We start from the raw sequence: 13890 nt of genomic DNA, 5'->3' as shown, positions 1-13890 counted from the left end.
TTTGGGAGTTATTTTTAGTAAAGATAAAAGACTAGTAGTATGGATACTGACATGTAGAGAAATTAAAAATACATTAAACAATAAATATTTTTATCTATTACCCCCCATCTCAGCACTGAATAAATTATGCTATTGGAAAGCCAAGAAGGTTGCAAATGCAGTCACAGTTTAGTATCTTCTTACTCTAAATCGCTGGGAAGTGAGTTCAAGCAGAAAAAACAATATTATCGATGATGCTAGGCAAGTTTTTTTAATGTTGGGTGAATCACAAATTGAATCTTAAAATTCAAGTGGAAGCACAAAATTCAGGAGTGAGACAAGGGATCCCTATAAAGGAGTAAGTAATAAGAATCACTGTATATTGCTCAAAATTGAAACCAATGATCCCTGTATAGGAAAATACAAATTAGTGCAAAAATCAAATATGCAAAATATTCTATATGTCAAATAACCAGTAAGTATGAGCACTAAAAGTCATTAACTCATAAACAGCCAAAAGTATCAAGTGCAGGAAACACCCGATGTTCCCCCCTCACCCAGATGCACTTTTCACAATTTCAGCTTCTTCCAAATATAGGTATATTAGGTATTTATTAAGTTATTTTCTGTGCTATAACTTTGAGCAGTGGAGTCATCCTTCATTTATTCAACTTATTAGGGAAGGGCAATAGGGACAGTTGCCGATGAATGAGGGTACCAGTCTGGTCTCTATTAGGGTACTAACCCTCTTAGCTGGGTGGTCAACTAGATATGTAGTGATAGAATAATTTTTTACCTACATTACAATATACTCTAGCAACCATAACTTTCTATTCTGGCCAGTATATATATATATTTTTGAACACATCAGGCAGACATCCTTTTTAAACCTAATTACTTTTTTCCTCTTCCCCTGCCATAATTCAGGGCCTAACAAGGCAGACAAGGATAGCCGTCGATGAGTGGGAACACCATTGTGCAGGTATTTAGGGTGCCAAACGCCGCTGGTAGGTAGGCCGGCTCAGATGAGTACAGGGATAGGCACCTTCCTGTGGTACCACTGTTTTTCATTTTCTTGTGGTAGTGTGTGCTTTCACATTTTATGTATTTTTGTACATTTTATTGAAGAAAAGAATAAAGGCAATTTTTTATCTCAAGAAGTCTAGAGTTTTTTTCTGTGAGTTTGCAAGTGCAAAAACCATAACGCATGATCCCTTGCACGTAATAGTGACATCTGGCGGAGTGACGAGGGGAAGGTTCATCACATATGGTAGCATCGGTGGCATGCTGCATAATCTCTCTGGTGCCATTCTTCACACCTAAACTCTCAATGGCATGGGAAGCACAATGCTTAGACCCGCAAACACTTGGGAAATCCAATGCCTAAGCACTCAATTGCTTGGGAAGCTTGTGTGCCTAGACCAGAATTTACTAGATATATGGAGTCTACCCTCCATACATAGTATATTTCATTTCAGCCTTTGCAGTGTAAGATGAATATCAAGAACAGCAATTTTTTTTTAAGAACTGAAATGACACGAGTGTTTTTTTCAGACTTCTTTACTTATATTTTCATTGTCTAACTAAATGTCAGTTTCTTCTTCAGCTACAACTAAATCAATAATTTCCTAAAATGCAGTACTATGACTAAAAAACACATATCAATCAATTGTATTTGTGGTAGTAACTGTGTATTAGGAATGTATAAAAAAAATTCCCATTGTATATGTGTATGAGGCAAATCAACAAGCTTATTGATATATTTTGGGAGCAAAGAAAACATCAATTTTCAAAGTATTTTTTTCATGTCTCCATAGCAACTGAAAACACTTTTAAGGAAAAGCTGTGCTACTTGTTCTGTAGTCAAGGATGTTCATTATACACTGACAAGCAAATAAAATGTATTTTAAGCAACAAGTGTTGACATTTCAAAGAAAGATGTAATGAAAATCTCAACAAAACACAAATGTGTAAATGGTATTATATCATGCAAGTATAATATAACAAATAGAGCAATAATGTGGTCTACTGACAGAGACCTTTGCTTTTTTTATATCAGTTTATATGGTCTATTTATTATTACTTTTGCTGTTGCTAAAATAATTGCCATTAAACTTAGCCACTACAGTTATTTTAAAGATCATGTAAATCATCATTAAAATCTGCACTATAGCAATAAAACGTACATGTGTTTATGAATGTTCTTGGCATCTAGACAGAATTTCACCTGTTAGAATAACAGTTTATGCTCCAGAGGTATTCATCTTATCGTAAGATTGGGCCATAATATGCCATCCCTTAGGTCAGTGTCTTCATATGGAAACCATTGGGTCTGTTGAGTGGGACTGCAACATCTTGGATGGGCCTAGTTACCATAAAGCCATTGTTCTCACACACTCTTTCCTCTGCATGTCTGTAAATCTTTGTTACAGGAAAAATATTTCTTTGTACCATGTTAACCAGTTGATAGAAAAATCTTAAAAATTGAGAGTCCTCAGAGATAGATGCTCTTTAATGGCTAACTGAAAAGATGGTAACAAATAGTAGCTACTAAAACTGATGAAGAGACCTGAGTAGTCTCGAACGCCTGCTATTTCTTACCATCTTTTAGTTAGCCATTAAATGGTTTCCACTACTTTCAATTTTTAACATTTTTATATAAATATTTGGTAAGCTGCTCACATAGCCAGACATAAATATCCACATAAACATAGGAAGCCAGTAATGAAAGATACTTCCCTAAGAGCTTCAATAAAGTTAAGCAAAGACAAGGCGAAACAGAAAAAATATAAATGTGATCAGATAAATATAAATTAGATGATAATAATTATGTTCAGTATATAACCTTTTGGTTATGGGAATGTTGTTAACTACTTAGTGACCTAGCAAAGTTTGATCCAAATGATCAATTTCCTTTTTTCTAACCTGACGTGTGAAAATTTACGTGGTAATATCTCTGGCATGATTCTATATATCCCAGTGATTCAGAAATATTTTTTTTTCATGTATTTAATATTTATTTATATCAATATGGCTTGCATTTTTTATAAATACACAGTGGAATAAATAAGTATTTAATACACTGCCAATTTTGCAAGTTTTACCACCTACAAAGAATGGGAGACAGAATCTAAAGCTAACAACCAAAAAATCACATTGTATGATTTTTAAATAATTTAGTTGCATTTTATTGCATGAAATAAGTATTTGATTACCTACCAACCAGCAACAATTTTGGCTCTCATAGACCTTTTACTTTTTCTTTAAGAATCTCTCCTACTCTGAATTCATTACCTTTATTAATTGCACATGTTTGATCTTACCTGTGTAAAACACACCAGTCAACAGTCAACACACTCAATCAATCACACTCCAACCTCTCCACCATGGCCAAAGAGCTGTCTAAGGACACCAGGTACAAAATTGAAGACCTGCACGAGGCTGAAATGGGCTACAGGCCAATAGGCAAGCAGCTTTGTGGAAGGCACCAATTGTTGGTGCAATTAGTCGAAAATGGAAGAAAGACAAGATGATTGTCAATCTTCCTTGGTCTGGGGCTCTATCTTGCCATGAGGGTTAAGGACGATTTTGAGAAAGGTCAGTGATTATTATTAATTATTTATATAGCACCATTGATTCCATGGTGCTGTACATGAAAAGGGGTTACATACAAATTACAGGTATCATTTACAGTAAACAAACTACAATAACAGACTGGTACAGAGGGGAGAGGATCCTGCCCTTGCGGGCTTACATTCTACAGGAATCAGCCTAGAACTACACTAGATAACCTGGTCAATGATCTGTATAGAGCTAGAACAACAGTCTCAAAAATACCAGTTAGTAACACACTATTCTATCTTGGAATAAAATCCTGCAGGGCACGCAAGGTCCCCCTGCTCATGCCAGAACATGTCCAGGTCCGTTTGAAGCTCACCAATGACCATCAGGATGGTCCACAGGAGGCATGGAATGAGGTTATGTGGTCAAGTGAGATTAATATAGAACTTTTTGCTATCAAATCCTCTCACCGTGTTTGGAGGAAAAAGAAGGATGAGAACAACCCAAAGAACACTTCCCCAACCATAAGGCATGGTAAGCGAAACATCATAGTTTGGGGGTGCCTTTTTGCAAAGGGGACAGGACAACTTCATGATATTGAAGGGAGGATGGATGGAGTCATATATCGCTAGATTTTCGCCAACAAACTCCTTCCCTCAGTAAGAGAATTGAAGATGAGTCGTGGTTGGGTCTTCCAGCAAGAAAATTACCTGAAACACACAACCAGGGCAACTAAACAGTGGCTCTGTAAGAAGCATTTCAAAGTCTTGGCGTGGCTAGCCAGTCTCCAGACATGAACCTAATAGAAAATCTTTGCAGAAAGCTGAAACTCAATATTGCCCAATGACAGCCCCGAAACCTGACAGGTCAGGAGAAGATCTCTATGGAGGAATGGGCCAATTTGGTCAAAACTACAGGAAACGTCTGACCTCTGTAATTGCAAACAAAGGTTTCTGTATCAAATATTAAGTTCTGTTTTTTCTATTGTATCAGATACTTATTTCATGCAATATAATGCTAATTAATTATGTAAAAGTCATACAATGTGATTTTCTGGTTGAAGTGTACTTATGGTAAAAATTACAGACCTCTCCATTCTTTGTACGTGGGAAAACTTGCAAAATTGACAGTTTATCAAATACTTACTTTGCTCCACTCTATCTGAAATTTGATAAAGATGGAGAAAATGTAGCAGTTTTTCAAACTTAGCTTGTTTACAGCCTTAAACCAGACATCTGTACCATACAAAACAGTTAACTAATAACACTCCCCATATGTCTACTTTTATCATCAGCATACATTTAAAATATTTTTTATTTTTTAGGATATTAGAAGATTAAAATTTAGTAACAATTTACAAATCTTATTTTTTATAGACCTATGCAAGTTTGAAGGGACTTTAAGGGAATTAAATATTAGAAACATCTCATATGTGATATCATTTTAAAAATGGAACCTTTCAAATTATTCTAAACTGCTATCAGGAAAATTGTTAACCCTTCAGATGCTTCACAGGAATTAAGGAAAAGTGGAATAAAAAAATGATAAATTATTTTTTTCCAGTAAAATATTGCTTCAGCTACACATTTTCTTATATTCACAAGGATTAATAGAAGAAATGGATGCCAAAATGTATTATGCAATGTCTCGCAAATGTGGTTATATCCTACAATTGGTCAAAAACCTTTGGGCACGTTTAAGGGATCAGAATGGAATAAGATCTATTTGATTTTTCACTGAGGAGCCAAAATAAAAGAAATGCCCCACAAGTTACACTGTTGTGAAAAATATATTCTACAGGAATGTATTTAATTGTGTGTTGACCTTTTTTCACACAATTTATCCCAAACATAGCAATTATAATTAAGTAGTCAAAAACTAATGTTTGGGTACATGGCAACTGAACTTGGAAAAAGTAAAGTGCGCTATTTCATTTTTGGAATACAATTTGTCGGGAATATATTGTGAAAGCCAGCCATGTCACAGTTGCATAACCCCTGAGGTGACAGAACAGCAGACCTTCCCTCCCACCAATGAACCCATTTTAGAAACTATGCCTTTCAGGAAATTCAACTACGTGTTGAGCATTTTTAAACCACAGGTGCGTCACAAAACTTTTTTAACATTTAGATGTGAAAACGAAAAATTACATTTTCTAGTAAGATGCTGTTTAACCCTGAAATTGTAATTTTCACAAGGGATAACAGGTGAAATGGATCCAATAATTTATGGAATTTCTTCCAAATGTAGTGATACCTCAAATATGGTCGAAGATTTATGTTTGAGCACGTGGAAGGACTCAGAATTCAAAGAGCACTATTTAATTTTTAGAGTGAAAATTTGGACCCCATGTTGCATTTGCAGTGCCCTTGACATGACCAAAAACAGAAACATCACAAGTGCCCCATTAAATTTCACAAGGAATTTACCAAGGTATGTCACTAACATGTTTAATACCCATATTAACTCAAATAAATGTGCCATGAAAATAAAATATTATATTTTTGCGACTAAAATATAATAGCTTCTTATTTTTCATTTACACAAAGTTAATAGGTGAAATAGAGGCCACAATTTGCTATGCAATTTCTCCTAAATACAAATTTTGCTGGAATAGTTTGTGGGTGACATTTGCAGAGTCACTAAGGTGCCAGGACAGCATAAAACCCTAAGGCTATGTGCCCACGTAGCGATTCTGAAGCAAAATATTCCTGAGCAGAATCGCACACCCTGCTCCTGGGAAAACGCATGTGGTTTTTGACGAGCTTTTTTAAGCGTTTGACAAGCATTTTAGCATGTGTTTTCCTAAGCGTTTTTGCCATTAAAATTGATGGTATACGGAATCATGGGCGATTCCACAAAATTAATGGACATGCTATGTTTTTACCGCTAAGTGATTCCGCAGTGGTAAAAAATGCACCATTGGCACAACATGTGTGTTTTCAATTATGATTGAATGGAATGCTTTTTTTAAGTGTTTCCGTGGCAGAATTGCGCATTTAAAAATGCCGCGGAAACGTTTAAAAAATGCTACGTGGGCACAAAGCCTAAAAGTGACACCATTTTAGAATTCACATATCATGAATTCATCTATGGCTGCTATAACTATTGTAGCACCACAAATGTTTTCAATTTGCAATAACTCCATGCTTTTTCCTAGTTTGTGTTTTTCAAGATACTCACCCCCTAACTCATTAAGTGGGCTTTCCCTACTATAACGTTATTCATGTGGACACTAATCTTGTACACTGTGGGACTTAGATTTCACATGATTTTATATGGTGGGGAATGAACCATGTCACATTTCCAGAACCGTTATCGTAGCATAATCTGGAAATGCCTTAGATTTCAATTGACAGATAATGGACCTGAGTGGAGAATTATTTTTTTGCAGGATTAGTTTAAGTATTTTTTCATAATATTGTGGGATATAAAGCATTTTAGATTGATTTTACTTTAAGGATAGGATCAAATTTATCTTATGCTATCGGTTGAGAACTTATGTCATGGTTTCAGTATAGATACCCCAAAAATGTGATGCAGATGAAACCTCCAATGGAACTCTCTCTATGATGAGGCAGATGGTGTCACTTTTGGACTTCATCTGGCCTTTGTTCTGGTTGTGTATGTCTTTCAGGCATGCACACAACTGAGGCACACAATACTCTTGTGCCCTAAAAATGAGTAAAAATTTGAACACCAGAGCAACAGAGGCCAGACGGAGTCTGAAGTGACTACATCTGACTCAATATAGTAAATAGTTATGGTAAATTATCAGTTTTGTATTTGTAACCTTTTGGGGGCCAAACTAGATTAGACAACTATATTCTTCAAGATAGTATGATAACAGAGATAACAGATTTATATATATATTTTGTATGTTTTGCTACTTTTACACACCAAAAATGATTTTGTTTTAAAAATAGTGCTTTTGTTGTCATAATCTGAGACCTGTAACTATTTTATTTTTTCACTGACATGAGTCATTTCAAGGTTTGATTTTTGATGAACAAGTTGACGTTTTCCATATTTTATTTTTACATTCAACTTTTGATTGCCTTTTATTTAATTTTATTTGTGTCAACATGATATAAAAGATGTATTCTTGTGTTTTACTTTTTACTGTATGGTGTTCACTTAATGTGATAAATAACATAATATTTTTAAAGTTTTCATTGTTTTGGACACTGCAATACATATTAAGTGTATGCATTTTTATTTTTACATAAAAGCTGCATATTTATTGTTTTTTTACTTTTTCACAAATCATCTTGATTTTATTTAACGTTTTTATTTTGTTCAACTATAGATAGAAATTGGCAGATCAATTTGCGGGACACTGGTCCTTCGTCCAGGTTACTAGTCTCTGACCATTGTACAGGTGGCTAGAAAATCTCTTACCATATCATATTATACAAACACATTCTAGGTTAATGTGTCCGTAAGACAACAAATGTAAAAAATTACTTTCTATAGAAATGCATCTACAGAAAGATGAAAACTCTATTATATAATCTTAAAGTTATAGTCAAGCAATTGGTTAAAAATAGAGTTGGATGGATATTTTGAAATTCAAGTATGCCAAATTTACAATGTTTTCCCCAAGACTTTAATTTGCAGCAAATAAATTTGTCAAAAAACGCAATACTGAAAAGTTTTTAACTGACCGGAAAATATGTGTATACCATTATGAGTTCTCCTAGAAGTGTAATTAACCCATTTTAAGCACTTTACTGCAAATACAGCCTTATTAGTGTTCATGCAATCTCAATATATTTGACTAAGGGAAAACAGACGGCAACCTGTGGTAAACAAGAGCAGTACAAAAGACACAGAATTGTACAAAAGACAATTTTTTTTACATTTCTACAACACACACTTTGTGAGATAGACAGTTGTGTATAAATTTTTGCATTTTGGAGATTTTTATTTTGGTTTAAAAAAATTGTTGTCTGCATGTCTTACAATGCAGGAAGCACACATTATTTGACACAAAAGCCTTTGTTTCAGGATTTTTGTTTAGTAGCAATATTTGATTAATATTACCCTTAGTGGTTACGGTGTGTGAAAAATAAAAAAGGATGTTATAGATGTATTGTTACTGCAGGATACCTCAGATAAATCATGTCACAGTCACACTGAGTGATCATAGAGTTTCAGTACTTCCCCTTTATCATTTAAATCTTTGAACTATTATTCACAAAATCTGGCAACCACATCCATTGTCAACGTGATTCAGTACACCACAATAAGGGTACCGTTACACTTAGCGATGCACCGGCGATCCCGACAATGATATGGATCACTGGTGCATCGCTAAGTGGTCGCTAGTGAGCTGCCACACAGGCAGATCTCACCAGCGACATAGCAGGGGTTGGGGGTCGCTACTTACCTGTCAGACGCGGCGATCCTGACGTCCTCCCGCCCGCATCCACGCGTCACGCGTCGGCGCCACCGGAAGCGCCCGACGAGAAATGGTCCAGGACGTTCTCGCACGATCAGCGATAGCCAGCGGGGGAACCGGTCGGAGGTAAGTATCACATGTAGCGATATCGCTAGCAATATCGCTGCTACGTCACAAAACCAGTGACGTTACAGCGATAATGCTAGCGATATCGCTATATGTAACGGGCCCTTAAGATTAGACTTTTTCAATCCCTATGTGGAATGAGCTATGCTCCCTGACCTTGTACTAACATAAAATGATGCTGCTTGTCCCACCTCCTTCTTTTTTGTATACTGGCTGATGCAGCCCCTCCTTGATAGGGTATTATGGTGAAGCCATGTGGACTTGTTTAATTTGATTATCCCGCTTAAGGCAGTGTGTTAAATGGCAATGGGCATTCTTTTTGCAATTTTTGCAAATCAAATTGCAGTGTCCAAATTAATATTGACTTGCATATTTCAGAAAATTTAAGTTGACCCTTCACAGAATGACACACTCATCTCTAGTTAAAACATTTGAAAATATTTTATCTACCTTATCTACACAAATAATGAAAATCATACCGTGTTGTTGGGATGATAATTTAGATGCAAACCACTGTCGCACAAAGGGGATGAGGTGCCACTGCTTTGGTCACTTGGTGCACCTATTAAAAGAACATAGACTAAAGTAAAAATTTACAATATGGTTTACTTTACTTGAAATACCTATATTGGAACATTGGGATATCTACACATTACATTGCACCTACAGCCGCGTTCTATAAACTCATTTTAGATTTTATATAAATTTGTTCTCATAAACTGTATTGCAAAAGAGGATCTGGATCGCAATCTCTGTTGTAGTTAATTTGGAATGTAATTGGTATTTTATACCAAATTCCCTCAACCATGCCTGCATGGACCTTGCTTGGTGTACTAGGGTACAGTCATGCTAGAACAGAAAAAGGCCTTCCTTAAACAGACCCTCAAGGCTGGAAGCATACAATTGTCCAAAAGCTTATCATATACCAAGCATTAAGATTTTCACTCACTTGAACAAGGGGGCTTACGTCAACCCTTAAAAAACAACTCCAAAGCATTCTTCCTTCACTAAACTTTTCATCTGGCATACTGCAGTAAGGCATGAAATGTTTTCTTGGCATTCACCAACGCCAGATTCATCCTGCAGACTGCCAGTTAAGGAAAGATAATTTAATACTCCACATGACCCATTTACATTGCTCCAGAGTGGAGTGGTGGTGTGCTTGTGCTGTATACCACTGCATCCAATGCTTGGCATCATGTTTGGTGATGTAAGTCTTGTATATAGACAGGCAAGCATTTTGTGCTGATGTTAATATCATAGGAAGATTTGAACCATGCAGTTAGTGAGTCAGAATAGCTTTAATAACTTTATGCACTTTGCATCCCAGCCCTCATTGCCACTGACCTATAACTTTAGGATCACATTCCAGCATATTACAGTGCCATTCTCAAATTCATTGAATTCTTCAAAATGATCCATTCTTTCGCAAATATAGTACAAATAAGCTGAATGGCTGGGAGCTCAATTTTGTAGACCTTTGGCAGTGAGACTGAATGAAACACCTGAATTCAATGATTTAAATGTGTGCTTCAATATGTCTTCATTTTGTTGACTCTCTGAATATCACTATGCCTTATTTTGCAAACAACCATCAGTCTAATTAATACCTTTCCTGATAGAAGAGTTTAGTTTTGGTAATTTCGAAAAATGTCCGTGTATTATACACTTACCAATAAAAAAATTGAATAATATTACAAAACTAAAAGAGAACATGTCCTATGTGAGTCCTGCACAATATGGCTCTAATAACTAGAGCAAATTATAGGCTAAACTGAATATCTTTTTTGTTTGCAACATTTATAAATTGTTCCACTTTTTTCCCCCAAAATATATCCAAGTATCAAAGAGGTTGTCCCTTTCTGTAAAACAACTTACAACATGGACCAATTCTAGATACTGCAATTTACTGGTCCGATTTTCCTAGTAGCAGTCACCTTGGAGAGATGTGTTAGTAAATGGAGCCCATTTATATTACATGTTCTTTGAAAATTATTTCTCCTCTAGCTTTTAGTTGGAAATCCTACAATGGCTTATGGCCGCCAATCTATGGCAATCTCTTAAACTATGAGCTATGTAACATGCAACATTATATTATATGTGGAAGGCACTTCTCAAATCAATGGCAGCTATAACATCCCGTCCCAGTCACAGTGACATGAGCTGCTCCTTCATTAGGTCTTTGATCATGTTGCTATGTCTTTCCTTCATCTTAAACATGTCTTTTACATTTAGCAGCCTCTTTATAAATCCCCCGTGCTACGTCTTTTCTTCCTCTTGTTAATTATTTTCTTTCTTCATGTCTTTCTCCTGGATTTTTCTGACTCGCCTCATATCATCCACTCATTGCACATGTCAACTGCTCAGTATTTCTGACAAATTTACATGTACTTCATCTTTCACATAATTTAGCATGATGGGGAATTCATTTTCACCTGGAGAAAGGTTGCAAAGTATTTATATACTGTCCTAATAGATGCCAAAAGAGGAGAATGCTAAAAGCACTTAACTTACAAGTACAATCTTCGTTCAGCGGTAATTTAAGAAAAGCAGGTGCCCTTTTTAAAAATGAAACTGTTAAAGTAACCTCCTCTCCGGCATTTCGTAAAACTTGTACCTATAAAAAAAGGGATTCAGTTAATAATGTTCCACCATCAGTTATTTACATATTCATGTTAATTGCAGAATTCTGGTCATTTAGTTTGAACAATAGATAGACACAGCATTAGAGACAAGAGACAAGAGTTACCGGTATCCAAACATTTTTCAGATGTTAAACATGTGGAAAAGGATCTGATGTTTAGAGTGATAGACTATGTTCCACCTTTGAGAAGAGGGGGAGATAGAATTAAATTATTGAAGATTAGGGAGCTACAGTGGATTAAAAAATTAAACACACTAAAACCTTTTGGTTTAAATGTCGATTACAAGCTACAGATTACTCTATAAGCCAATTGCAATAGATTCCTCTATGAGCTACTGTTTCTCTTCTTTATGATTCTGGGTTGTATTTTTAAGGTATTTATTTTATTTGTATTTTTGTTTTTTTTCAGATCATGCGGCAGCAGACTGATATTGGAATGCATGACTCATTATGAGAGTTGTTTTGAGGAGCCCATGATGCCACTCTTCATAGGAGAATCAAATAGGAGAACTACTTGCAAGTGGCCACCTTAAATACCTTTTCTCATGATTTGATACACCTGGCTATGAAGTTCAAAGCTCAATGAGGTTACAAAACCAATTTAGTGCTTCAGGAAGTCAGTAAAAAGTAGTTAGGAGTGTTCAAATCAAGAAAATGATAAGGGTGCCCATACTTTTGCACCGGTCAAATTTTGTTAAAATGCAGATTGCACATTTTCTGTTAGTACAATAAACCTCATTTGAATCCAGAAATATAACTGAGTCCATCAGTTATTAGATATATGAAACTGACATAGCTGTTGCAAAAAACAAAATTGTTATAAAGAAAAAAGGTTAACATTAATAGGGGTGCCCAAACTTTAACATATGACTGTATGTAATAGGTATTAAGCAATAATTCAAATAATGCAGCAGTCTAAATAACTCAGATACAAAACAGTTGTAGTTTATTAGTAGCCCATGTGAAAAATGGTCATATCAAGCAAAACATAGTGAATAACAGTGATTTATTTCGGTATATGCAGTTTTTATATGATACTTTTCCACTTTTTTATTAATTGATTGACATGCTAAATATATAACTGTATACTAACAAAGTTGAACCTATTCAAATCACTGTCATCCAGTATGCTGTTGCTTGACAAAGACTCAATTGCAATGAGCCGAAACTTTGCTATTTTTCACATACAGTGGGTACATAAAGTATTCAGACCCCTTTAAAATTTTCACTGTTTGTTTCATTGCAGCCATTTGGTAAATTCAAAAAAGTTCATTTTTTTCTCTTTAATGTACACTTTGCACCCCATCTTGACTGAAAAAAACAGAAATGTAGAAATTTTTGCAAATTTATTAAAAAAGAAAACTGAAATATCACATGGTCATAAGTATTCAGACCCCTTGATCAGTATTGAGTAGAAGCCCCCTTTTGAGCTAGTACAGCAATGAGTTTTTTAGGGGAATGATGCAACAAGTTTTTCAGACCTGGAATTGGGGATCCTCTACCATTCTTCCTTGCAGATTCTCTCCAGTTTCATCAGGTTGGATGGTGAATGTTGGTAGACAGCCATTTTTAGGTCTCTCCAGATGCTCAATCTGGTTTAGGTCAGGGTTCTGGCTTGGCTAGTCAAGAATGGTTATAGTGTTGTTTTTATTATCATTATTATTATTATTATTATTATTCATTTTTATAGCACCATTTATTCCATGGTGCTTTAGATTTGTTGTGAAGCCACTCCTTTGTTATTTTAGCTGTGTGCTTAGGGTCATTGTTTTATTGGAAGGTGAACCATCGGTCAAGTCTGAGGTCCAGAGCACTCTGGAAGAGGTTTTCATCCAGCATATCTCTGTACTTGGCTGCATTCATGTTTCCTTCAACCAGTCATCCTGGCAGGTGATGAGCAGGGACTGGTTTTCCCCACACATACCACTTAGAATTATCACCAAAAAGTTCTATCTTCATCTCATCAGACCGGAGAATCTTATTTCTCATTGTCTGGGAGTCCTTTGTGTGTTTTTTAGCAAACTCTATGTGGGCTTTCATATATCTTGCACTGAGGAGAGGCTTCCGTTGGGACACTCTGCCATAAAGGTCTTACTGGTGGAGGGCTGCAGTGATAGTTGACTTTGTGGAACTTTCTCCCATCTCTGTACTGCATCTGTGGAGCTCAGCCACAGTG

At 35.7% G+C, this 13890-nt stretch overlaps 1 protein-coding gene across 2 annotated transcripts in view; it reads right to left on the bottom strand.

The window, feature by feature from the left end:
- The window catches only part of SNTG1 (syntrophin gamma 1), a 957068-nt gene that overhangs the window by 194666 nt on the left and 748512 nt on the right, over positions 1–13890 (bottom strand). For both annotated transcript variants that reach the window (XM_073583787.1, XM_073583788.1), the window contains 2 exons: positions 11585–11687; positions 9550–9632 (listed from right to left, as the gene is read on the bottom strand). In XM_073583787.1, the coding sequence (XP_073439888.1) occupies positions 9550–9632; positions 11585–11687 (186 nt within the window). The remainder of the gene's footprint in view (positions 1–9549; positions 9633–11584; positions 11688–13890) is intronic.

This window comes from Dendrobates tinctorius, unplaced genomic scaffold (genome assembly GCF_039654945.1).
Source record: "Dendrobates tinctorius isolate UK_male_01 unplaced genomic scaffold, ASM3965494v1 ptg000081l, whole genome shotgun sequence".
In the NCBI taxonomy this organism is placed as follows: Eukaryota; Metazoa; Chordata; class Amphibia; order Anura; family Dendrobatidae; genus Dendrobates; species Dendrobates tinctorius.
The sequence above is the reverse complement of the archived record's forward strand: the minus strand, read 5'-3'. Positions and strand labels throughout refer to the sequence as shown.